The 27,505-nt window shown below is 42.9% G+C and overlaps 1 protein-coding gene and 1 non-coding gene across 2 annotated transcripts; one reads left to right on the top strand and one right to left on the bottom strand.

Annotated features, from left to right (window-relative positions):
- Positions 1–12: 12 nt before the first annotated feature.
- On the bottom strand, positions 13–26,353 carry LONP1 (lon peptidase 1, mitochondrial). The gene is made up of 18 exons (XM_026698858.2): positions 25,826–26,353; positions 21,358–21,446; positions 20,860–20,979; positions 19,909–20,143; positions 19,620–19,681; positions 17,609–17,738; positions 17,350–17,433; positions 15,574–15,794; positions 14,377–14,515; positions 13,106–13,284; positions 9,061–9,148; positions 8,839–8,961; positions 7,688–7,804; positions 6,977–7,117; positions 6,716–6,881; positions 4,908–5,116; positions 1,244–1,408; positions 13–475 (listed from the first exon to the last, which is right to left on the bottom strand). The coding sequence occupies exons 1-18, from the start codon at positions 26,294–26,296 to the stop codon at positions 311–313; spliced, it is 2,904 nt and encodes a 967-aa protein (XP_026554643.1). The 5' UTR covers positions 26,297–26,353; the 3' UTR covers positions 13–310.
- On the top strand, positions 3,016–3,206 carry LOC113435355 (U2 spliceosomal RNA). Its single transcript, XR_003373904.1, has one exon. It is a non-coding gene; the product is annotated as a U2 spliceosomal RNA (small nuclear RNA).
- Positions 26,354–27,505: the final 1,152 nt, after the last annotated feature.

Here is a 27,505-nt window from a genome sequence, read left to right as displayed (position 1 = left end):
AGCAAGAGACAACAGGATCTGTTTAAGTTCTAATAAGAAAATACATTTGAGAAAGACTAGGGAACGACTTCCTCACAAATCTTCAGTCTAGTCTTGTAGCCCTGTGTCACAGGGAACATTTTTAATTGGTTCATAATACAAATTGGTTGGAGTAGAATATATTTCAGAGTGACTAAAGGAATAGGAAACCAAGCCATCGTTATATGCAGCAGGCCACCGCAGGAGTCAAATCCGCCCCCTGCTTGAGCCTGCATCTCTTGCTTCCAGAGTGGAGCCAGGTGGGAAGGCGAGAGGGACACCCAGCCGTGGTTCACTTTCCTGGAGAATCAGACTTGGAGAAAACGATGTCGAAGATTTCCTTATAATGTTCAACAAAATGTACTTCAAGTCCTTCTGTGATGAATTCAGCAAGATCACAGTAATCTTTTTTGTTTTCTGATGGGATAATGATGCAGGAGACGCCAGCTCTCTTGGCCTGGGATAAAAAAAAACGGAGAGGAAATGTTGAGGAAGAAGCTTCTTCCCGCTGACCAGGTTTCTGCCCTCCCATGGTCAGGCCCTGTGCTTGTACTCAACCCTGAGACCAGATAATAAAATGCCTTATTAAGGAGAAGATACTCCAGGCTGTGAAAGTCACCTGGAAACAGTAAACGCTTCTTTATTGTAATCTACAAGGAGTACTGAATAGCTCCTAGCTACCGGCCACTATCAGATGGAGTAGCTTCTGAATAACCCAGTTCTCCAGTGGTCTATCCTTCCTTGAGCCTTTGATTGTAGATCATGATGCTCGTAAAAAGTTTTTTTTAACAAGTAAAATCCAAGTGAGCCAACTCGGCCCTTATAAATCACCTCTCAAAAGTGTATTCAAGAACTCTCCAAGCAATTTACCAATTGGTATGAAATGAGTTAATGTTCTAAAGTACACAGTAAAAAGTCCTTGCTGGATCAGATAAGGGCTATGGCAATCTCATCCGCCAGCAGATGATACACAGTGGCTCACTAGAAATCTGATGCCTCCCTAAACAAGGATCCTGATCTTGCTCTGATTCAAATCTCTGGCAATTAGAAGACCACCCATAACGGGAAGAGGGATGTAACAGATGGAAGAGATTTGTTCTTGTCCCATTTTATAGATTTACTATGGTTTGGAAATCTGAATGCCATATAATGATAAGGTGCAGGAATGGCTACTGTATGTATGTAAACTTTAGGGCAGCGGAAGGACTGCGCGGTTTCCACTTACGGCAATGGTCTTCTCCTTGATGCCTCCCACAGGGAGAATCTTCCCAGTCAACGATACTTCCCCAGTCATGGCTACGTTTTGCCTCACAGGCTGATTTAATGCCAACGACAATAAGGCAGTTACAATTGTGCAGCCAGCACTGGGCCCATCTTTCGGGGTGGCACCCTGTGAATGGAAAGAAACAGACCAAGTTCTTTGTTGACTGAGGACAATAATCAGCTTTTTAACAGACATACGGACTCCAAAGGTAAGCCATACAGGCACACAATTGCCCCACATAAATGAAGAGCCGATTGCTAGCCAAAAAAAGCTTGCATGGGGGCCAAACCACCAAAGGAGCCGAGTGTGAATTTTTTTTTTATTAGGGCAAAGACAACTCATTCCCAATCAGCACAGTATTAACTAGGATTGTAGAAATTAAAGTCTAACTGGGGAGTAGCAAGGAGGTAACGATTTGCCAAGAGGTGCACTTTGAAAACTAAAATTGATTTACCTTTCATTTCATTGCATTTGAAATGTTTTTGGTGTAGTTTCATAGATAAGCGAAAGCAACGCAAACACCAATTACTTCCTCTCTCAAAAGATAAAATAATCTTTATAAACTTTCTAAGTTATCTTAACAGAATAACCAATTCAGATAAAAGATCTACGGACAATGTACATTAAAGAAGCCCAATTAAATAAAACAACAAAAAAGGTCTTCTCTGCAAACTTCAACTGCAGTTTAGCCAATTTCTGATCTTCCCTTAGATCCTTCAATCTATCCTCCCTGACTCCATACCATAAATCCTGCTCCAACTTCCCTGGACTCTAACTTCTTTTTTTTTCTCAGTTGTAATTCCTGAGTTTGTCCCCCTCACCCCCAACATTGTTAACTTGTCCTGTCTGCTTTTGCTATCCTATTGTTTCTTTGTACTTTTCCTCAGTGTTTTTAACGTGATTATCAGATTATAGTGTGTTAAAAAGTGAACTATTAATCTGCCCCACAAAGGTTTTTCATGTTCCAGGTTAATAATTATTAGCAATGTGTTTATAAAGTTCATTTGAAATGCACATTCTTTTTACTCATATTTAATAAAGAAGTGATCCACGGACCAAATTAAATTGGTTACACCCTAAAAACTGCTATAAAGCAACAGAACAACAACACCTATTACTTTATTTGTTATCCTGTTTTCTCTTATGTTTTCCGCCTGGTTCTCAAGACTATTTCTCCCAAAGATATTTATTATTAATAGGAAGACCGATGGAGGGGAGGGCAGTTTGGCAGGAATGGGTGATTATAGAAAGTAAATAAAGCTGTTACCTTTGTTCAGAATAGTTATGCATTCTGTGATCAAATCAAAACTTGAAGAGAGAGTAAGCAAACTTTCTTATTATACCTAAATATTTTGGAACAGACTTGTGAAATCCAAAGTGTCATCCTGCTCCTAAAGCACACTAACCCTTAAAGGAAAAACGACCTCTACTGGTAGGCAGATGAATAACAGTTATGTAAAATGGGAGAAAATGGGAAGGCTTATGCAAATTTCAAACCAATCAGAGTCAGAATAGTCATATAGGCCTTCAAAAAATGCATATGGATGAAATTTTTATGACATATTTTATAACAGATGGCTACTTTCTTGGACAATGAACATAAGAATATTCATATAATAAATCTGATAAAATTACAAACAATATCTACTAAATGCTCAGCAGCTTGAATTTGCTCACAGTTACTACAATGTCACTTTGAAAAGATGGGCTTTCGCCTTGGCCTCTGTTGCTTTATCGCTTCTCGGCCTTTTGGCTAAGATCAAGTGTAGTATCTGTTCTTATCAGTTTAATATCTGATATGTTCTCTATTTGAGAACTAAATATTAAATGGATTTTTGGACTTGGGAGATGGACTAAGAGCTTGCTATATCCACTCCAAGCATCAACCTGGTATTGCAGTACTTCCAGGAATGGTGCACCTCCCCTGGGGAGGAATTTTATGGTTTGAAAATTAGATTCTGATTTGTGTGGGTGTTGAAACTACACCTAGCCAATGGTGGAAGGTTGTGTTCATAGGGCTGGATTGTACCCTGCTTGATGGAACATAAATGTAAGCAATCCTTCCAGCATTAGTGCAAGATTGTGAGATATGGCATTTCACCTGCAGCCAATCCATTTCGCTCATTCAGACCTGTATTAAGCTACTCTGTGTAATCCTCCCATCCCAATTCATATTGTAGATCCTTGTTTTCTTTTGTGGAATTCCATAAAAAAAAAGGTTGTATTAAATATTATTAACTCTCTGAAGTCCCCACCAGTTTCAGAAGATTTGAGTAATCCTGAAGAGATTTCAGGGAATCTTATATGCAAACGTTTTCTGAGGTGTAAAGGCATCTGGAATCACCTCAAATATACATTTTTCGCACTATAAGATACACCCCCCCCCCCCCAAAAAAAAAGTGGGTGGAAATGTCTGCATCTTATAGAGTGAATGTTGCTAAAGCCCTGCCCACCCTTTGGCCATTTTCAGCCTCTGCAGGCCCCATTTTCGGTGCCCACATGCCCTGTTTTCAGCCTCCACATGGTCTGTTCCAGGTGGCAAGGATGCCACCAATTGCCACTGCCTATCTCTGCTGATCCCCGCCACCAAATGGTGGTGGCATGTAGCAATCCCTGTTGTCTGGAAGGGCCAAAAATGGGGCACATGGAGGGGCTGAAACTGGGACGTGAACACCTGATCAGCAATATTCCAGGAGGCCGATCCAACTGCCAATCAGCTGCTTGTGTTAAATCAGGCTGCGATAATTGCTGAAGCTGATTAGGCTGTTAGCCAGATGAATACCGGATGGATGCTGGGAGCCAGGGGGAGTTTTTTTTTTTTCTCTTGTTTTCCTCCTTTAAATCTAATGTGCCTCTTAAAAAATACGGGTATATTAATATCTTGCAAATCTTTTTGGCCCCTCTTACAAATATTCTCAAGGCAGATCTCTCTCCTAGTAAAGCATTAAGCCCAGTACTTTACATAAGAGGAATTCTGTCACACAAAAGTAACATCCTTGCTGGAATCTATGAAAAGTGTGTCCTTTAGTAAGATAAAGAGGGAAACCGATGGTTTGAAGCAAGTCTAGTTCCCTGTGTTCCAACAGGAGAGTAAGAAAAGCTGCAATAACTATTTCTCAGCTTCCAAGGAGCCTAAGGGGAAAATGTCCAAAGGGGATTTTTAAGATTGGAGTTCCCTAAGTGTAAATGAACAAAACGTACGAACTTCATTACTGAGAAAAGCATAAGGAAATATGTTAGGACCTGAAGACAAGTTCCTTGCCCATTTTAATACAAACTTATTGCTATGAAACTCCAGAATCTATTCAGGAAACAGGTGCATCCCAAGCTCATAAGAGAAAATCTAGAAACAAAATAGGCATAAGCATGATTAAAAGAGAACAAGTTTGGTGTGATTGAAACTAGTTTTAGGCAAAAAAAACAACAACCCCTAGTCCTGGTCCACCTGCTCTGTTCTAGGAAAGAGGGGAACAAACAACTTGCTCAGTATCAACAAACCCCGATTGTCGTGCAGTTGGGAATGGAGTTGAGCACTATCAGGGTCAACCATAAATTCCACTTCACTATGAAATGCATGTCGTGCTAAATAGAGAACAGAATAGAAAGACCGTGATATGTTGAGTACCTCTGGCACATGGACATGGATGTGGGAAGTCATCAAGAAGTCATTGGTGGGCATCTTTTCCATCAGAAAAGCCCGAGCAAACGTGTAGGCAATTTTGGCACTCTCCTTCATTACATCTCCCAGTTGACCTGTCATTTCAAGAGTCCCATCCTTGCTTTCCTTGTCTTTGGGACGCCGGAGAGAGGTCTCTATGAACAAGGTTGAGCCACCTGAGGAGAAAAGCCAAACCAAGCATGAAATCCATTCTGGACTCAACTCTACCGCCTAGTAAGCAAATTGTCCTTGGGTATAATTTCAGTTCACTAGCTTCATCTTTTGTCTTGCAACCAAAGCAAATGAAAACTTGATTTATAATCTGCTCCCCATTAGACCATGAGGTCACAAATCTAAAGTGAGACATTGGAAAGAAGCAACTAATGGGTAATATTTGGGAAAGGGTGATGGCCACCTACCCGAAAGTTCTTCAAACAAGTCTCAATACAGCCTTCTTCTAGCTTCATGACTTAGGAGGCTATAAAATACGTTTACCGTATTAAAGTACCATGAATCTATACAGGTATTGACTTATGACGGGTTGCTTAGCAACTATTCAAAACGACAAGAGAGACGAAAAAATATATAAGGTAATCCTCGACTTAACAGTTCATTTAGTGACCATTTAAAGTTACAATGGCTTTGAAAAATGTGACTTATGACCGTTTTTTCACACTAATGACCACTGCAGCATCCTCATGGTCACATGGTCAAAATTCAGATGCTTGGCAAGAGGTTCATATTTATGATGGTTGCGGTACTCCAGGGTTACGTGATCCACTTTTGCGACCTTCTGACAAGCAAAGTCAATGGGGAAACCAGATTCATTTAGTAACCATGTTACTAACTTAACAAATGTAATGATTCAGCTAAAAAACGGTGGCAAGAAAGGTTGTAAAGCACGGCAAACTCACTTAAATGCTTCACTTAGCAACACAAATCCTGGGCTCAACTGCGATCATAACTCAAGGACTACCTGTACTTACGAACCAGATTCGAAGTTCCATTGGGATCCACCCAATTTTCATGTAACCAACCCAATTTTATGACTTGATTTGCATCAGTCGTTAAGTGAAGCCGTTGTTTGCAATGGGGCATTTATTGCCAGAAACCAGAAGTAAATGCTAGTTTCCAGGAAAACCATAAATCACAGTTATGGTTTTTCCTGGAAACTAGCATTTACTTCTGGTTTCTGGCAATAAATGCCCCATTGCAAACAACGGCTTCACTTAACGACTGATGCAAATCAAGTCATAAAATTGGGTTGGTTACATGATGACCCACTTAACAATTGTCATGATTTATGACCATAATTGCGGGCTCAACTGCCATTGTAAGCTGACAACTACCGTTCCACCCTTCAGAATCCCACCTCCTATCAAAGGGTCATGAGAGGCTAAAATATCCACTCTGTTCTCCATCAACCTGAGTTTCCTCAAAAGGTATCCAAACTTATGGCTGTGCACATTTTGTGTCAACTAATCCCATAATACTTGTTTCTTTCTTTCCTTCGCGCCTTGTCTGTTCTTGACTCGCCAGGCGTATCAGCTTCATTGGAGGATTCCCGAGGGCTAACACCGCGAGAAGAAAACGTTTCCTGCTTTCCCCACTTTCTGTATATACTTGCTTTATGTATGTCCATCATCCCTTATCCTGGCCTAAGTTGCCCTTCCTAGCCCTCCACCCCAATCTTGAAATGAGACGCAGAAGAAATCAGCATTCGAGCAAGACTGGTGGCCCATGCTGAGATCGGAACCATCCGACGGCCGCCTCACCCATTGCTGTCCAAGCGAGGCCCATCACCACCCCGGGAGGAGTCACATCGTACATCCGTTCAACCGTGAAAATGGGCTTCCCAACGAAGTCCTGGAGGTTTTCGGGTGTTACGTCAACTTTCTCCTTTTCTCCACTGACAATTTTGTATGCAGATTTCCGAAGGACCTGAGGGGGGGGGGGAGAGGGAGGATGAACTCCATGAGAAAAATACGCGCAGGTAACCTCAAACGTCTCTCTCTCAAAAGATACGATTGCCTCACCTTCTCTATTTGTTTCTGGAGGTTCCTCACGCCACTTTCCCTGCAGTACTGCTTAATGAGGACCGTCAGCACATCCTGCGTGATGCTGGCCTTGCTTTCATCCAATCCACAGAGTACACGAGCTTGAGGAACCAAATATCTCTGGCAGGACAGAAGAAGAAAGGAGTTCATAATAGCAATAGCACTTAAGACTCATATACTGCCCCCTAGTGCTTTACAGCTCTCTCTGGGAGGTTTACAATGTCAGTCAGCACATTCCTCCCCCACCCACCCCCCAAACTATCTGGGTCCTCAATTTACCGACCTCACATGGAATGGAAGGCTGAGGCAACCTTGAGCCAGTGAGGATCAAACTCCCAGCAGTGGGGAGAGTCAGCCTGCAATACTGCACTTTAACCACTGAGCCACTAGGCCTCCTCTTACTCAAAGGGCAAGTTTCAGCAAGCCTGCTCCAAACTAATTGATGGATCGTCCTTCTGGCTGTCCATTTTTATGTAGAAATATCTCCCATCACCTGATGATGTTTGGATATTCTTACTACCGATAATACAGAATAGAGCAAAATGTCAATGGATATTCTCCATGATTGCAATTGACAAGACTGTACTAAGTTTCCACTGCCCTGGTATAAATCAGGACTCACCCATGCCAAATTCGAATTGAACAGAAAGAGATGCAGCAGATAAAAACAAAAACCAAGCTGGTTATTACCTCTGCTATTGCCAGTTTCTCTTGGGCGACGTATCCTGAAACGTTGATCATCTCCATTCTGTCTCGCAGGGGCTCTGGGATCGTTTCTGTCACATTGGCTGTGCAAATGAAAAGCACCTGGGTGGAAAGGAAAGAAGAGCAAGCCAGTAAGATCAGTGCCTGGGGGAAAAGTCTTCTGGTTCAGGGCAAAAGTCTTTCTGGTCAAGTCCCAAAGAGGCAACTGGACTTTCTGGTTTTTCTTTGAAGACGTTTCGCTTCTCATCCAAGAAGCTTCTTCAGCTCTGACTGAATAGTGGAGAAGGAAAGGATTTCTTCAAGGAATATAAATCCTTCCATTCCCCAACATCCAGCCAGAGCTGAAGAAGCTTCTTGAATGAGAAGCAAAACGTCTTCAAAGAAAAACCAGAAAGTCCAGATGCCGCTTGAAAAAGCACCTTTGGGATGACCGTGACCTGGATGACGGAGAGTCTTCATAGACTTTCTGGTCCTGGGTTTTAGGCATTACATAGCTATTAAAAAGGCTCTGCAAATAAGCAGAGCTGGAATTGGAAGACTGGAATTAGGTCTTACTGACCAATTTGCTCAGTTGTTCAATTTCAATCACAATTCTTCAAGTAACATACATAAAAAGTATAAAATCTAAAGCAAGGAGATAGTAAAGTCAACATAGACAGGCCCTTCCTAAAACTTTCAAATCTACAATGAGACATCTGCAAGGGAACAAGCCAGCTCAGAGAGCACTGAGGACCCCAAGCCCTGAGCTACAAATATTCTCCTTCATTGGTACTAACCAGAGGTTGCATTCAGCAGGTTCTGACCAGTTCTGGAGAACCGGTAGCGGAAATTTTGAGTAGTTTGGAGAACCAGCAAATCCCACTTCTGACTGGCCCCGTACCCATCTATTCTCTGCCTCCCGAGTCCCACTGATTGGCTGGGTCTTCTTTGGTTGCCCTGCACAGGAGAACGGAGCTGGAAAGCAGGTTAGTGGGGTGGGGAGGGAATGGGGATTTTACAGTATCCTTCCCCTGCCATGCCCACCAAACCATGCCCACAGAACCGGTAGTAAAAAATGTTTGAATCCCAGCACCGGTATTTAACTCTTCTTCCCCACAGGCTGGGATATCCAATGGGGGGTGGTGGGGAATCCATACCTTGGAGAGATCCACGGGCACATCCAGGTAGTGATCCAGGAAGTTGGCATTCTGTTCTGGGTCCAGCAGCTCAAGGAGAGCGGAAGAAGGGTCTCCTTGATAGCCTCGCCCTATTTTATCCACCTGCATCGCAGAAAGATTAAGTCCGTTGCTGTCACCCACCAGAACAAACAAACAAACAAAAAACAAAAGGAGCCAAATAACTTGCAAAGCTGCCCTCACCTCATCAATCAGGATCAAAGGGTTTTCCGTCTTAGTCTTCTTCAGGCACTGAATGATTTTCCCGGGCATGGCTCCCACGTATGTCCGCCTGTGTGGAAAGAGCTGCAGTCAAATGACCAATACACGCATTGCAGACCCAGTAAAATACTTGCTTGTTTTTAACAGTGCCCTCTTGAGAGTCCTTGGGTGAGTATTAGCAATGGCAACAGCCCTTAGATCAGAGGTCTCCAAACTTGGCCATTTTAAGACTTGTGGACTTCAACTCCCAGAATTCTCCAGCCTGCATAGCATAGCTGGCTGGAGAATTCTGGGAGTTGAAGTCCACAAGTCTTAATGTCATGCCCTTGTTGGAGTCCAATTCTGAGGGGGGGATTGAGCAGCTGACAGAGAGTGGGAGTGTGGATCTGGTGGCTGTGGAAGAAATGGGGGAAGGGCACAATCCAGCTGGGCATTCAGAGGAAGACCCAGGGCCACCCCCTCTTCATCCTAGGGCACGCAGGGAGGAACGGAGAAGGGAGCAACGAGGCTTACGAGAGAGGAAAGGGCCCTGATCCCCTTCATGGGCTGCAGCTGGGAAGACTGTTTTAAAGGGCAAACTGCGCATGGCAAAGTTGTTGGAAGCAAAGGGTGCATTATCTTTGTCGAGGCTTATCTGGGTTTTAGCGTCCTCCCAACTGTGGGTACTGCGTTATCTTTTGGTAGTCTGCAACTTATCATCCTGGCCTGTCATGTTAATTACTTCAGCGTGGTTTGTATTGGCTTTTTTATTTCTAATTATCTTTACTTTTGGTTCAGACTGCATTTCTTCCCTTCGTAGACTGTTTTTGGAAGAGTTTGATCTCCAGCCGAGGATAAGTGGACATTGGGGGAATTTTTAAAAGGAAAAAGGGAATTTATTTACTTTGGTGACTTTATTATTTTTGTGCCATGCCCTGGGTCATCACATTAAAGTTGCCAAGTTTGGGGAACCCTGCCTTAGACTTATATACCACTCCATACAGCTTTAGAGCCCTCTCAGAGTTTACAGAGTCAGCCTATTTCCCCCCAACAATCTGGGTCCACATTTTACCAACCTCGGAAGGATGGAAGGCCGAGCCAACCTTGAGCCCCATTAGGATTGAACTCCAGACTGTGGGCAGAGTCAGCCTGCAATACAGCATTCTAACCACTGCGCTACCAGGGCTCCTATTACAGTATCAGCTCTTCAAGTAGCAGTGAAATATACTGGTAGGACAGGGCGTTTGGCAACAGCTAGACTTTACTCTCCTGCAACATTGCCACCATTTTGAAAAAGACCAAAGGTTCTGATTTTTGTTTGCCCGGAAAAAGATGAAAGAGCTATAGGGACAGTCAAAAGTCTCAATTTACACAATCAGATACATGCAAGGCCACGTAGGTGCAGGTAGTCCTTAACTTACAACCACAACTGAGCCCAAAATTTCTGCTGTTATGCAAGACATCTGTTAAGTGAGTTTTGCCCCATTTTACAACCTTCCTTGCCAGAGTTGTTAATTTAATCACTGCAGTTGATAAGTTAGGAGCCTGGTTGTTAAGTGAATCTGGCTTCCCCATTTCTGACTTTGCTTGTCAGAAGGTCACAAAAGGAGACCACATGATCTTGAGATACAGCAACAGTCGTAAGTATGAATCAGTCGCTAAGCATCTTAATTTTGATCATATGACCACGGGGGATGCTGCCACGGTGGTAATGTGTAAAAAATGACCATAAGTCACTTTTTTCAGTGGCTGTTGTAGCTTTGAACAGTCACTAAATGAACTGCTGTAAGTCAAGAACTACTTGTATATACAGGTAGTCCTCGACTTATGACTGTTTGAAGTTAACAAAGGACCTCCCTGGGGTACTTACAACCCAGATTCATCACGGAATCTGGGTTGAACACGGACATATAACCACACTTTGGACGGCCAGCAACTGGGCTGCATTTACAGCCATTTGCAGGGTCTTGCATCACAGGGCCTTCTATGATGCTCTGTCAAAAACAGGCATATATTTTCAACAAAAATGTCTCAAAGGGAACCACTGGTTTGCTTAACCCTGCTGCGAAAAAAGATTGTACACATTCGTGTGGGTGAGCCAAGGTATGGCCATGAGTTACAACAGCGATGGGCAGGCTTCATTATGTAGAGATTCTCAGACATCCAGGCCATGGTTGTCCCAAAGGTGTTTTTTTTTTTTTTACAGGAGGCAACTGGACTTAAGAGTTTTTTCTTTGAAAACATTTCGCTTCTCATCCAAGATGAGTCTGAGGACACAGATAAACCTCCAAGTGCTTCAAGGACCCTCTAAAACAAGGGTCTTCAAACTTGGCAAGTTTAAGACTTGTGGACTTCAACTCCCAGAATTCCTGAGCTAACATGACTGGTTGAAGTCCACAATTCTTAAAGCTGTCAAGTTTGAAGACCCCTGCTCTAAAAGGATGCAAATGACCAGCTGTCTGCAAGCAATAGAAATCCTTCTATTCCCCACCATCCTGTTGGAGCTGAAGAAGCTTCTTGGATGAGAAGCGAAACGTCTTCAAAAGAAAAAAAAAACAAGACAGTCCAGTTGCCTCCTGAAAAAGCACCTTTGAGTTGAGGACTACCTGTAGTGTATTAGAATAATACAGATAATTCCAATGATTTGTAGTTCCAGAAAAAATAGATGTGATTATGGACATGATGTTGCTAACTGTCTAAATTATGCAAAGTTTTCTCCATCTTAACTAGAGTCAGCTCCTCCTTGCTTGCCATTCAGGTCACCAGGAGTATTTATATTATATAAATATTCATGCACAGGCTAGAAACACCTTTTCAGCCGGAGAAAGTAGGTGAGTGCCTGAGGCGTGGTGCAAAAAAATCCAATGGGGCATCTATGACAGTGTGATCAAAGCTATTTTTTTTAATGTACATGGCAAAGCTTCAATTGTTGCACAAATGTGCTCTTGACGTTTTTTGACCATGGCCTGCAGATGGCTCTGCACACCAGGAAGCCGAGCTACTATGACCAGAAAGAGATGGATTTGTCAGTCATTCCCACTCCCCCCACAGCATTACAGCTCTAGTACTGTCCACCCTGAAGCTGTCCTGGGCAAAGCCATCTTGGAGCTTCAGTGTTGCTACCCTGGAGCGAGGGAGAGGGAGAGAGGGAGTAGAGATAGCTGGTCTTGTGTAGTCAAAATAAAACACTTTCTCAAGACTTTCTCTTGGGAACTAAGGACATTCTCATACCTGGCCGAGAGGAGGGGTGATGTCACGAGACCAGTGGACACTGCAGTGTTTGGGCCATGTGACTGATTGTTTGGGGTTGAGGGAAACACTTTTAATTAGGTGAAAATCAAGGGGCCCTTCAGAGTTCGTTTTCACCAGATATGTGCCAATTTGAAATCTCTCTCTATATATAAAAGCAAAGTACCACTCAGACATCATCACAAAATCTCCAGAACCGTAAAGCCTACAAACTTGAAATTTGGCACATATGTTCCTCTTGGCTTCTAGGTGCTCACTAAGAAAGGATTTGTCAAAATGACCACCAGAGCATTAGTATTTCGTATATTGTTATTCACACGCTCTGATGCTAAGGAGTTCTACTCCCTCTCCCCACCTGAAAAGAAATCTGTTCCAAATGCAAAACATAAGCACAGGTGTTTCCGTTTTAGTTTCAGAGCAGCAAGCAGTTTTAGTATAGAACAATTGAGCTAAGCCATGCCCAGGCTCCTTGCTGTCTCCTTCTTGCTCAGACAGCAAATACTGCTTCAGTTTCCAAACAGCCCCCAACTATCTCACACACTGACAGGACGCTAGCCAGATGGATACTGATGGGTGCTGGTAGGCAGAGGCATAATTTTTCCCCCTTATTTTCCTCCCCCAAAACTGAGCCCGATCACATAGCTTCATAGCGAAGCACAGATATAGAGTAGTTTCCAATAAAGCTTTTCTTTGAGGACTTCACCTGCCTCGGAGTTTTTGCTTGCGACGGAATTTATTACTTGAAACCCTGACAAGTACTTTGGACAAGCCCAGCCAAGGAAGCCCGAGATGCACACACCTGTGGCCCTTGATTTCTGCCACATCCGTCATGCCGCCCACGCTGAAGCGGAAGTACTCCCTGTTCAAGGCACGAGCAATAGAGCGGGCAATGCTGGTCTTCCCAACCCCTGGAGGGCCATAGAAGCAGAGGATCTTGCCTTGCGTGGATCCTCTCAGCTGGCTGACAGCAATGAATTCCTGGTTCACACAAGCAAAAGGAACAGACCTGTGATGGATACAAGGGCTGCTTGCCCGGCTTTGCCTAGGAGAGGCTGGAAAGTCAACAACCCAGGGCCTTTCTTTTTTAATCTGCTGGAGTCACGGAAAGGCCTGGAGGAGTAAAAGCAGGTCAAGCAACATGTGTCTGTTATGAGCCTTACGCTGATTCTCTCCACCAGACACTGCATTCTTCTCCAGTTTTACACCCTTACGATACACTTCAGGGCTGTCAAGGGTTGTGGTTGACCTCGGGGGTGCTGGTGGGGGGTCAGGGTAGATGTGGCTGGGGTACGCGCGGCCAGCTCAGCGTCACTCGTATCAGGGGTACCTAGGGTGGCCAAGTGCTAAGGCAGCACTTCCCTCAGACCCTCCCTCCCTCTCATTATAATCTTCCTTCCTTCCTTCCTTCCTTCCTTCCTTCCTTCCTTCCTTCCTTCCTTCCTTCCTTCCTTCCTTCCTTCCTTCCTTCCTTCCTTCCTTCCTTCCTTCCCTTTTCATTCTTTATTCTTCCCTCTTCTTTTTCCTTCCTTGCTCTCTTCCCATCTTTTTCTTTCTCTTTCCCCTTCTCCTTTCTCCTTTCCTGTCCCTTCTTGCTTGCTCAAATGCAAAAGGGGAAACGTCTGTTTTTCTAGCCCTCTGCCAGCCAGCGCTACCCCACCCATCCCCCGGGACCCCTGTTTTTGGCCGGGATGGCCTCCTGCAACCCTCTGCCAGTGGAAACGGAGCTTGTGGAGGGCTGGAGGCCGTCGTGGCTGAAAATGGGGGCCAGGAGGGATGCATGCGGCCCTCACGAGCTCCATTTTCCCTGGCAGAGGCACTGCGGGTCGGTCCTTTGCTGTTTCCCTGGCAGAGGCACTGTGGGACAGATCTAAGAACTTTGCGGGCCGGTGCAGCCTGCGGACCTTGAGTATGATACCCCTGATATACTTTAATCTGCCTTTCCAAGGAATGGGGATAGAAGAGGCTCAAGAGTTCTACTCACTCAAGTAGCTCTCTAAAAAGTCTAGCATCGCTGACCTAAATTGATGGGAGCAATATATTAAACCAACAGAACAGGTCCCAAGCCCTTACCAGCACTCTCTTCTTCACGTCCTCCATGCCATAATGATCCTCTTCCAAAACCTCTTGGGCTCTGGCCAATTCCAGATTCTCTTCACTGCATTTGCCCCAGGGGATGGACGTTAGCCAGTCCAAGTAGTTGCGGGTGACACTGGCAGAAACGAAAAGAGCATCACCATCAAAAGACCACAGGAGAAAAGCTTGCCCAAACCATACGTTCTTCATAATGTCCCTCAACTCCCTCTTAGACTTACTTACATGGAAATAAATCGAATATAGGTTGTCCTTGAGTTATGACAGTAGAAGAGCCTGCCCATCATGGTCGTAACTTGTGACGGTTATAAAGCAACGTTTTTTTTTACAGCTGTTGTTATGCTAAGCTTATTTATCTGGGTGAGGAGGGGTGCTGAAGGTGGCATTTGAAGGTGATCTTCTGGGCTTAAGAAATAGGCCGTGTATAACTGTAGCTACAGGTAGTCCTCAACCAGTTCCTTAGCAAACCTCCGAAGTTCCAACAGACCTATCTGGGGAATACCTAACAACCTGGATTCAAACTTCTGACACCTGCACGATCCTCCATGATCAAGGGACTGCACTTCAGGTGCTCAGCAACTAGACTGTATTTATGGCCATCTGTGACCATGTTTTTTAAGGACAGTTTTGATCAAAACCCAGCATTCACTTCCCGTTTTCGGCAAAACCACACTGATAGCGAACCACTGGTTTGCTTAACCACCAGGGATTCACTTCATGACCACAGTGTTTTGCTTAACAACCATGATGGGCAGGCTCCATTACGGTCATAACTCAAGCACTGCTTGAATATTATGAAATAAGTGTGATGAACAACAGTGTGGACTTTCTAGTACTCCTTTTGTATCACAGTAACAATGCTATATTTGGGGATGTAACCACTGTATGATGGGCTGTTAGATTTGTGTGTGTGTGCGCGTGTGTGTGCATGCACGCACACGTATACACAAGCAGTGTTTGAGTTATAACCGTAATGAAGCCTGCCCATCATGGTTTTTTACATACACATGTAAATAAAACTCCTAACAGACCGTCATGCTATGGTTAAATTTCCAACTCTATAGCACTGTTAGCGTGATACAAAAGGAGTCCACACTGTTGTTCATCACACTTATTCCCCAATCCTTAGGAAGAGACAAAGAAGCTGCAGCTGTATGAGCCAAAGTCTCAACTTACTTGAATTCTGAGGAGTGATTATCTAAAAGGCCCAGTTTGTTCAGCTCCTCATCTATCACGTCCATGACGTGTTTGGGGACCACCAGCCCTTTCAGGCGTTCTCGGAACTTCTCCTCAATGGCGTCTTTGTCCTCCTTTTCCAGGCCCAGCTCTTTCTTGATGATCTTGAGCTGCTCTTGCAGGAGGTACTTGCGATGAGTTTGCTTGATCTTTTCTTCCACCTGAAGATGGAACAAAATTGACAGCTTTAGGACAGGGCGAATGTCTGAGTCGTCACCATAATCTCAAGGTTCTCCTGCGGTTCTCAACTTGTAGGGCTTGGGAGACGTTTTTTTTTCCTCATTATCTTGCAATGTTATAAAGTAGTCTTAATTGACAAAAAGAAAATCAGAGAGTTTGTGACAAATTTGTAAGAAAATGCGATAGGTCAACTTGGCAACTTTAAGACTTGTGGACTTCAACTCCCAGAATTCTCCAGCCAGCTATGTTGAAGTCCACAAGTCTTAAAGTTGCCAAGTTTGGAGACCTCTGATGTAGGTACTGCTGGCTTAATTTGAAACCAGGCGTAATGCTTGCAGCTGGTTATCTGAAGGAAATAATTGGCATTATGGATAAAGCATTGAGGCTGTGATCTAGGACAAAAGAGATTTTTAGCCTTTGTTTCTTCTGCAAGAATTACGGACCCCGTGCTTAACATCTACAATTAGAAGAAAGCCCAGGGGAAAAGTTCCTCCACCTTCAGTCTCAGAAGAGTGCAGGTCCTCTTCTCTGGAATCTACATACCGCTTGTCACAAATAAGTCATTTTTAGGTATGAATGTAGAAGTCATTTAGATATGCTCAGCAACAGAATAAAGGAAGGGCCACTTTGACTCAGCCAATAAATATGTCTGCCTATTTATTTGATTTTTTAAAAAATATCTACGTATCTATCTATCTATCTGTCTGTCTGTCTATTTGTAGGGGGAATGTGTTGGGGGACAAGAGGCCCACACAACCATGAGGCTGGCTGGCGGGCCTGACAATTGTTAGTACCTACTGTCATAATTCCCATGCTTGAAATTCTTCAGCTTCTGAATTTTTATATTTTTGATCATTTTAACATTTTTAATCCTGAATTATTCTGATTTATTGATGATATTGTATATCGCCCAGACCCCCTCTCCGAGAAAGATGGACAGTTAAGAAATACGAAGTATAAATAAATAAGCAAGCAAGCAACTCAAAGCAACCAATGTACCTAATCCTCCTTCCTCCTCCTATTTTCCTCACAATCACAATCATGTGAACTGGGCTGAACTGAGGGAGAGGGAGAGGGAGACTAGTGCAAACTGACCATATGAGTAAAGGGTCAACATCTATATTGCCGATATTCTGATATTCCAGAGGCCAATTCCAACAGGGGTTCAGAAGAACTATTAATCCCAAATGTTTAAGAACCACTGCAGCATAGACTATGGCAGTCCAGCTTCAAATCCCCATTTGATCAGAAAATTATTTGGGTACTTTTGGGGCAGTTATTCTTAATTTGTTTAATTTGAAAATTAAATATCAATAACCCTGTTTCTAGCCAAATCAGAGAGATCACCTACTTTAGGCACAATCTGGAAGGAAAAGAAGCAAGCTGCACATAGTTTCAATCAAAACAAATTCACCCTTGTCCCAAACTTTCCTCGTCCAATGCTCACTAATTTCCATCTCACTACAGGGAAGGACAAGTTCTTGAAGAAGACAAGAGAAATCTCCTTTTTTCCTCCCGCCTCTTGTTAGGTCTCACCTCCCGCCCGAGCCGCTGCTGAAGTTTGCTCAGCTCGTACTCTTTCTTGAGGAGTGATAGTGCTTTGTAGAGGCGTTTGGGTATCTAGAAGGAAAAAACAAAAGAAGCAACAAAACAGGTTCACATCTGGGCCAAGCAGCATGCTCTGGGCAGCTGTGCCACCTGGAGCTGTCACCGTTCAAAGGAGGGCGAATTATTCCCAGTTGCTGAGTCTCATCAAACTCAGCATATGGTGGTGTGGTGGTCTCTTCTCCCTTACGTTCGTTTCTTCTAGGACGTCCTGAAGCTCGTGGGATTCTGCTCCGGTCAACGCTGCGCCCATGTCACTCAAGTAGATGGGGTTGTCAACCACCCTTTGCCCCGCCTGCATCATCTGGAGCACAGATTCCCTGCAAGAAGCAGATTGAAGCGTATGTCAAAGGAAGGAGGCATCTAGCAGGACATTACAAAATGCTTTGCAGTGCATGCACCAAAAGGACGCCACGCAGATGATCAGAGCCTTTCCCACAATCCACCTTCCTTGCTTATCTCTGCATTCCTCAGAAACCACGCTTCGTATGTTCCGTAGTTTCGTTTGGTGGTTGAACAAAACGCACATATTTCCCCTCTCATTGTTCTGCAAGTAATAGTATGAATGTTTGGGGGGGTGAAAACCGCTCCAAAGGTAGCGCTCAACTTAAACCCACCACTGGGGCCAGAATTTCCCTCGCTAAGCAAGGTGTTTCATGCCTGATAAGTTAAGTAATCCACGCCTAATTTTATGACTTTTCATGCCTGGTTGTTAAGCAAATAGCTGCAGTTGTTAAGTGATTCTTGCAGTCATTAAGCAAATCCAGCTTCTCCCATTGACTTTGCTTATCAGATACTGGCTGGAAAATTGGCAAACAGTGTTCATGTGACACCGGGACGTTGCAACCATTGTAAAATACATGTTAGTTACCAAGTGCTCAAATTTTGATTATGTGACCACAAAGATGCCGCAATGGTCGTAAGTACAAGGACCCAGTCGTACGTCACTTTTTTCAGCGCTGTTGTAATTTTGAATGGTCGTTAAACGAATGCTTGCAAGTCAAGAATTACCTATACCATCATTTAAAGCGCCCTATATGTATTACAGGTGGTCCCCGACTTATGAAAGTTCATTTAGTGACTGTTCAAAGTTACAACGGCACTGAAAAATGTGACTTATGACCGTTTTTCACACTTACCACCATGGCAGCATCCTCTGTGGTCACGTGATCGAAATTAGGATGCTAGCAACTGACCTGTATTTATGACAGCTGCAGCGTCCCGGGGCCAGTTGATCCCCATTTTGCAACTTTCTGGCAAGCAAAGTCAATGGCAAAGCCAGATTCACATAACCACCACGTTACTAACCTAACAACTGCAGTGATTCACTTAACACTGGGGGCAATAAAGGTAATAAAACATGGCAAAGTTTTACTTAACAAATGTCTCACTTAGCAACAGATATTTTGAGGCTCAATTGTGGCCCTAAGTCAGGGAGTACTTGTATTATTTATCAGCCTGCAGGTAATAGCTACGTACAAGGAAGAGGAAATGTCTCCGGTTTAAGGAACAGAGAAGGTTTATCTGTTAGATCAGGAAGGATTCTACTTTAACTCAAACTGCTGCTAAGCCCCACGTTGGGCATGCAGGGCACGGTTCCCTGATTTGAGTGGATTTCTTGGCTAGGCTATTTATATTTTGCTGTTATTTACAAACCCCAAATTACTAAGAGCAAACATGCCCATCAACCATCATCTACAACACGGGCGTCAAACTCGATTTCATTGAGGGGCCGCATCAGGGTTGTGTTTCACCTTGAAGAGCCAGGGGTGTGTCCATGGTAGGCGTGACATGGGACTCGTGTTGGGGGCACCTGTGGTGGCCAAGTGCTAAGGCAGGACTTCCCTGAGACCCTCCCTCCCTCTCATTATAATCCCTTTCCTTTCCTTTCCTTTCCTTTCCTTTCCTTTCCTTTCCTTTCCTTTCCTTTCCTTTCCTTTCCTTTCCTGCCTCCTGAAGCCCTCTGCCAGAAAAAAACAGAGCCCAGGGGAACCATGCATAGCCCCCCCCCCCCCCCCCCCGGCTCCATTTTCGCTAGCAGAGGCACCATGGGCCCATCCTTTGCTGTCTCCAGGGCTCTGGGCCTTGAGTCTGACACCCCTGATCTACAAGCTACCTGGAGAAATGATTGCTTGATAAACTGAGGGATGGCCAACAGGTGTCCTGCCTCTGCTTGGCTCTAGGGAGGAGAGAAAGCATACCTGTAAAGTGGATTCAAGGCAATAATGTCCCGGATGGTCTTAACAATTTCTGCCGTCAGAGCCTGCAAACGAATGGTACAAACAGGTGAATACTGGAAGGGAATCTCCAAGTATAAATCTGTATTTGCCCATCTCACAGAGCTCCAGGCGTCTGCAAGAGACAATTGTGTGTGTCCTGTTTGGCTAAGACAGGATTTATACATGCAGAAGAGGGTACCCTTTGCACTCTCAGCTACAGGTTCAGGTGGTTTCCTTCCAGAAAGAAGTCCTGCTAGGTCCCCTCACTCACTTTGACCTCTTCAGAGACCTGGAAATCTTCATGGACCACATTCTCCACTTCCACCATGAGCACCTCGCCTGAAGACACCTGGAGAGGTTCCAGCACCACTTTGGCATCCTGGTGCTTTGTCTCTGGTCGCTCATCCACTTCTTGCTTGGGACGCCTTTGCCTCTGGCGGGGCTTCTTCTTGGCCTCAGTCTCAGGCTCCTCCAACTCCACTTCCATCTGCTTGTTGATGCGAATTCTGAAACCCCAAAGAAGGAAAATACTGAATGGATTTGGTAAGAACAGGGAACCCATTGAAATTTTTTCCCCCCTCATCATCATCTAGGCTCGATATAAAGTGTGGCATTTCTGTTTGAAATACTAACATGGTTTAAGGATTAGGGATGTGCTAAATGCGGTGGCTCAGTGGCTAAGATGCTGAGCTTGTCGATCAGAAAGATCGGCAGTTTGGCGGTTCAAATCAGCACTGTGTAATGGAGTGAGCTCCTGTTACTTGTCCCAGCTTCTGCCAACCTAGCAGTTCAAAAGCATGTAAAAATGCAAGTAGAAAAATAGGAACCCCTTTGGGGGGAAGATAACAGTGTTCCGTGTGCCTTTGGCATTTAGTCATGCCGGCCACATGACCATGGAGACGTCTTCAGACAGCGCTTGGCTCTTCGGCTTTGAAACGGAGATGAGCACCGCCCCCTAGAGCCAGAAACGACGAGCACGTATGTGCGAGGGGAACCTTTACTTTAAACCTTCTACAGATCCAAAGACAGATTCAAGTGACCATTTAAAAAGAAGGCCTGCCCCCATTCCAGAACAGATGCAAAGTTGCAGAGGTTTTCTTTATCAAAATGACATCAACTCTCTACTGCTGAATGGCATTGTTTCCACATCCATCCACCAAGATATAGCAACTACACATAAATGAACAAGAAAGAAGATCCAAGAATTGTAGAGTGTATTTACCTCCGGTGTCCCATGACAATCATCCGTAATCTGTCACCCAGGTCCTGCATTTCATGGATCTGGACAAAAGTCCCCATCTGATAGATTTCATTTAGATTTTCCACCACATCTGATTCATTGCTGACAAGAAAAAGTCAAAGGAATTACTGAAAGACATTTGTTTGAAGATAACTCTATTTCAGAAAACACAGTCTGTTTTAATATTAACTTTGGAGCAAAGGAATTTGCTGACAAACTTTTTTTTTTTATATTGTACTTTGACACATAACATTTTAATGCAATAGGAAAGAATTTCCGGTTTTAGAAAGCATTCTCCGATTCACTAATGAATCTTTGAAAAATAAGTAATTACAGGAAATGGGAAATTCTTTGAAATTTGTCATCGTATTGTGATATCTAAATATACTATCCATAATCACCACACTTTCATAGAACAAGGGACAATGTAGCTGGTCTTTAGAGAAAACATGTAAGCATGTTAAAAAAATTACAACTTACCTGTCATCCTTCTTGAGAAATACACCTGCATATGGCTGGGCAAGACTTACTTTTCTCCTCAAGAGATCAACCAGTTTTTTGTTTTTTACCTACAAATTAAGATAGCCTTAATGAATGAGACATTCATTAACAGATGTCTTGATGCTGAACCCCAATGCACCAGCCTTCTACAACAGCCTTCAGAAATAAATTATAAACTCTATTTATCCATATGGTTATGCCCAACCTGGAATGCAGGGTGTACAACACGCTCTTTCCCTCCTTTCCATGGGTCTGTCCATTAATCAAGAATATCAGTCTGGGTTCAAATATTTAGCAGTCTAAGCTCTTTACTCGGATGCCTCTATTGAAATCACCCCAAGGCACCATGAGATCTCTATCAATTTTGACCCAAAAATATTACACAAACTCCTCCAAGAGTTTGTTCTGCATACATTTCACATATGTGGCCTCAGAATACAAATATAAACATATCTCAATCGTATATTCTATTCGTTCTCAGGCAGAGCCATCCTGCAAGTGTTGAAATTATACCCCTTTGGGTTCTTTTAAGTAAGCTGTATACAGTATCACTTACTGTTTCACAGAGCTCTCGGCGACAGGGTCAGGAGAGAGAGAATGCCAGATAAAATGAGTATAAAACATAGGGTGTATCAACTGCTACTTTATGCTTGCTTGTGCTTTATTGAGGTGACAGACTACCATGAACTGTGGGGAAACTGCTTGGGAAACTAGCTGTAGCTCCTCAAGACATTGCCTCAAGGTCACCCAGCTATAAAGTCTGACATGGTGCCTCTTGGGACACCAAGTATTTTCTTTTTCCTTGATTTGTATGCAACTCTCCTTTTTAAAACTTATTTTAAAAAATGTCCCGAATTATTTCCACACATCAGCCCATCCCTGTCATTAGTTTTTAACTATATATCTCCATATATGCAGTGACTATCTTCTCCACATTCACAAGTATTCCTCCACATTCACAAGTTTTCCTGACACAGTAGTCAGCTAAAATTGGTTCCTGCTTAGTATGTGATATCCTGGTATGTACCAAAGGAGCTTTTATTTTAAAGGCAATATTTCTAATCAGAAAGTCAGAAAGTTCAGCTGCCTTTAAAAGAAAAGCACCTTTGGGACAACCATGACCTGGATGAATGAGAACCTCCCTAGACAAATCCTGCAAAATGTAAAAGCATGGAGACAGTAGACAAAATAGATCAGATGCCTTAAGACCTTTTGCAATAATTATGCCAAGCAAAAGCAAGCACCAATGCTTTTAATATAGCTTCTTTAATTATATACCTTTATAGCACAGAATTATCTTATGGAACTTAATGATGGCTATTAGGCCAAAATTCTTTTTCCATAAAAGTAAATTTGAGGTGACTACAATCTTTCTACATTTAGGAAAACTCAGGGCTTTCAAAGAAGTTGGAAAACTAAAAACAGACATTTTCCAAGTTGTTGATAAGATCAAGGAAAAAACCAAGTATCAATGCTGGTGATAAATTCTAGTTTTAAAATGAATGGCTTCACTCAAATAAGATGATGAAATGTGTTGAAATCTGAAGCAATTGGCTAACCTGCTAGTCATATCCTTCAGCCCAGAAATAACTGAAAACCATAAAATTGTGTTTTGATTCTAACATTAAAATCTTATATATACTATAAGAATCTATTTTCAAATCTAAGTAAGCCTATTGTTACAATTGAGAAACATGATAGAAATAAATATATCCCGGACATAATTCTTTGAATTTGGAATTCTTTGTCCTTTCTAACATATCATTTTCGCATGTTACAGTTAGTCAAACTATTGCTGATGAGAAAAAGCTAAGAACAGTTGCCAGTTGTGGTATAACCCTGAACATACTTGAAAACTTCTAAAATATTGGCAAGGCCACAACTGTTGCTAGATTTGCAGAGAAAGAAAACAAAATCAAGGTTTACAATCTGATTCAAGGACTGAACTGTCAAAAGAAATTTAGTACTGCTACATAACTGCAATTTATGAACTATCTCAAGCTAAAGCAATGGCTAAATTGACAGAGGAAATTAGATTAGATTCTTAGAATTTTTAAAGCCCTAAAACAAATTTAAATTGCAACACAAACATTAAACTAATCATTCTAAGAAATCTATTAAAACAAAACCTGTCAAAATATAATATATCAAAATTATGGAATGGCTTTCAAAATCTTTTAACAGCAAGAAATTGAGTCAGACATTTGACAGAATAGTGCAAGAATCGTGTTTCAACTTTTTGAATGCAATCTTTTAAAAAAGAAGGAATTAGTAACTCGCTTAATGAAAAATGAATATGCAGCAGTACCAAATTTACAAGGATTTGAATGGACATTGCAGTGGGGAAAGTTCTAACTTGCTAATTATATACCATAATTCAAAAATTAGCTCTCCTGCTTTAGTTACTTTTATATGAATGTGCTTTTTTCCAACTAAATCAAATTTCAGGTCAATCTAGCTCAGAAACTTAACAACTCAGTTGCTCAACCAAGAATTTTTATTTCTTTTCCTTCAGATGATTTAACATGGCTATCCTTGTTTTTCGTTTTATATCTGTCGGAAATCCTTTATCTCTGCAGGAGAAACAAAGTTTGCCTATTCCAATAACAGTACACAGAGAATGGCATCTGAGGCTTTCAGAATATAATACAGGGGTTAGCTACTCATGGCCTCAAAGTAATTTTTTTGTGACCCTTAGAACATCCTTTGACCATGGTTATTGATCAGAATAAATGGACAATAGTTTTCTGCCACCTTGGGGTGGGAAACTTAAAAAAACCCCAGCAAGGAATTTGTCTTGGTGTAAATGCTCTCAGTGTACATAAAAGAAAAGATACACTCGTCAAGAGCCAAGAATCATAAGGTACAACACTTAATGAAAGTCATAAGGTACAATAAGCAATCAAATCATACTGGGAAACAGTCAATATAAATCATAAGGATACAAGCGACAAAGTTACAATCATACCTGTCACAAGTGGGAGGGGATGGGTGATAAGGAGTGGTGAGACGATTAATAGTTTTTAAGAAACCTCCCAAACTTACTCTACCCATTTTGCAACCCTCAGTTACTGAAAGTTTGTCCGCTTCGAATGTAAAACCTGTGCTAGATTACTGAGTTATATATTACTATGCGCTTAAAAGTATTGTTTCATATTAAACTAAGCCCACTGATTAACACATGCTAAAACAGACTGGTCATGGCAGCAGAGTGAATTAGGAATGTTCCCATTCAAACATAGTGGTTTACTAGAAAGCAACAAATCCTTACAAGAGAGGCCCCTTACCTACTACTTTATTATTGTTGTGGTTATGCCTTTGAGTCAGTGTTGACTCCTGGTAACTGCCAAGACCAGTCCCTGCAATTTTCTTGGCAAGGCTTTTCAGAAGTGGTTTGCCATTGTCTCCTTCTTAGAGTTAAGAGAGAATAACTAGCCCAGGGTCATCCAGCTGGCTCTGCAACTAAAGCTGGACTAGAACTCAGCTTCCAGTTTCTAGCCTGCTTTAAATCACTACATCAAACTGGTTCTCTTCCCACTAGTAGATCCTTCTACAATTTCAGATACATAGAGCTAAATCTGAAATCTCTATTTGCAGAGAGCCATTATTTCACCCTCATTATTAATACTATTATTTCAACTAATTATAAGTCACTCAAGGCAAGAAAACTAATTGCTAATATGTCTCTGTATATTATAACTCGCCTTATCATAAGTCTGCTCACATGTGCATTTAGTTGGAACATAGGAACTCATTAAAGCAGTGGTGTCAAACTTGCAGTGCCATGTGACATAGCTCAACTTTTTCACCCTTTGCTAAACCGGGTGTGGGCATGGTCAGTACGTGATGCATCTGGCCAGAGAGTATGACAGCCCTGTGTTAGAGGGTCCTTCCTAGACTTATCTGTATATACAGATAGTCCTTGACTTACAACCATAATTGAGTCCAAAACCTGTTGCTAACCTATTTTGTTAACTGAGTTTTATGACTTTTCTTGCCACTGTTGTTAAGTGAATCACTGCAGTTCTTAAAGTTAGTAATATGGTTATTAAGTGAATTTGGCTTCCCCATTGACTTTGCCTGTCAGAAGGTTGCAAAAGTTGATCACACTGCAACCATTATGAATATGAACAGTTGTCAAGCATCTGAATTCTGATCACCGGACCATGGGGATGCTGCACATCGTTAAGTGTGAAAAATGGTCATGAATCACTTTTTTCACTGCCGTTGTAACTTCGAACGGTCACTAAATAAAGTGTTGCAAGTTGAGGGCTACCTGTATCAGCCAGAGAAATGGGATTTTTGTACAAAGCAAAGCAGAGACTCACCCCTGTTCTCCCCCCTACCCACACAAGCAATGAGCCCCTCCCCAGGGGAGAAAACGGCTTCTTCCTCTTCTCCTCCCCATTTCTCTTCATTATCTGAAAATATCATTGACGTGGATCACCTCGATTATCTTGATGAAGCGCGGGAAGACAGGGTTCCTGGAGATGGGGATAAGGGGCACGTGGGGGACGTGCTCAGGGACCATGAGAGGGGCCAGAGCTGTCACTACAGTTGGCCCGCCAGAGTCTGAGCCCGAGCTGTCGCCGGAGCCAGGAAGGCCTCCGTCGCCCTCAGAGCCCTCCAGGCTGTCTTCGCCGTTGTTGCTGCTGCTGCTGCTGCTGCTGCTGCTGGAAGAACGTCCGCCCAAGAGAAAAAGCCGCTGCTGCTCCTCTGGTTGCGGCGCTCCCGAAGGCGCCCGGGCCACCCAACGTCCCGCCACGGAAGGCGCAGAAGGGAAAGGCCGCCTCAGCCCCGGCGAGGAGTAAACGCGACCCCGACATCGCCAAGTCCGACCGGAGAGTCGCAAAAAGAGCAGCGAGCGTGCCGCTCCAGCCGCCATCCTGCTGCTGCGCACCGATGACGCCATCATCATGGGACCGTCCTGTCTCCTGCACCAGCGAGGTTTCTTTTGCACATGGCAGGACGGGCGGAAACAGTAGTCTTTGTGACCCTCCTCTTCCGGTAAGGAATTTTCCTTCATTCATTTTTAATCCTGGATTCTGCGTCGTCTTGTGTTTATACGTGGTTAATGTTTACCTGTGTATGGCTTTCATGTTTATTTTCCTTAATAACTCGCTACTAAAGTTACACATTTGTATTCATGACTCAAAGCGGATTTACTTAATAAGTAACATATTTAGCGTATATTAATAACGAGTCAGTGATCGATGTGTAATTTTTGCCAATTTATTTCAAAATATTCAAAAAGTATTTTCAAAATATTCAGATATGTACTTAAATCGCTATTATAGTACTTATGATGATGATGGTTCGTCCAGATGTTCAGACTAGATTTGGCGTTTTGTTCGCCTATGGAGTGGTTCACAAGGATTCCCAAGATGTTTGATGAACGTTAACAGATATTGTCGCAGGATGTAAATTGTTCCGAGTAAAGCCGCCTTTTGCAACTATTATTATTACTATTACTACTACTACTACTATTATTTATATTTATTTGCCGATTCTAGGCAATGATAAGATTTATTATTTGGGTATGTCTAGTTTAATGAAAAGAAGGAAGGACTAGGGGTGACATGATAGCAGTGTTCCAATATCTAAGGGGCTGCCACAAAGAGGGGGATGAACCTATTCTTGAAAGCACCTGAAGGCAGAACAAGACACGATGGATGGAAATTAATCAAGGAGAGAAGCAACCTAGAACTAAGGAGAAATTTCCTGACACATCAATTAATCAGTGGAACAGCATGCCTCAAGTTGTGTATGCTCCAAAACTGGAAGCTTTTAAGAGATTGGACAACCATTTGTCTGAAATGGTAGGGTTTCCTGCTTAAGCAGGGGTTTACATGTCTGAAGTATAGTGCCAAACCATTTCCACATCATCATGCCAAGAAACTGCAATGTTTTTTTTTAAAAAAGGAGTTGTTTAACTGGAAGGTGACATTTTTTTTTGTTAATCTACTCCAAGTGAACAAGAAGCAAAAGCAGAGGAAACAGATCATTTTGGTAGGAAAGGACTAAAAACAGGCAAGAAGACTAGTAAGAAAATAGCAAACTTCCATGCTGCAAGAGAATTCATAGGCGTGAGGGGGAAAAATAAGTGTTATCAGATGTCCAAGTCAAT

This window comes from Pseudonaja textilis, chromosome 1 (genome assembly GCF_049901715.1).
Source record: "Pseudonaja textilis isolate UNSWEBS1 chromosome 1, rPseTex1.2, whole genome shotgun sequence".
NCBI classification, from domain to species: domain Eukaryota; kingdom Metazoa; phylum Chordata; class Lepidosauria; order Squamata; family Elapidae; genus Pseudonaja; species Pseudonaja textilis.
The sequence above is the reverse complement of the archived record's forward strand: the minus strand, read 5'-3'. Positions and strand labels throughout refer to the sequence as shown.

Coding starts and splice junctions, on each gene's coding strand:
- LONP1 (XM_026698858.2), bottom strand. CDS start 26,296: ATGATGATGGCGTCATCGGTGCGCAGCAGCAGGATGGCGGCTGGAGCG. Junction 17,739..19,619: donor GCCTTGAATCCACTTTACAG/GTATGCTTTCTC, acceptor TGCTTCTTGCAG/GGAATCTGTGCTCCAGATGA. Junction 6,882..6,976: donor TCCAGAAACAAATAGAGAAG/GTGAGGCAATCG, acceptor CCCCCCCCTCAG/GTCCTTCGGAAATCTGCATA.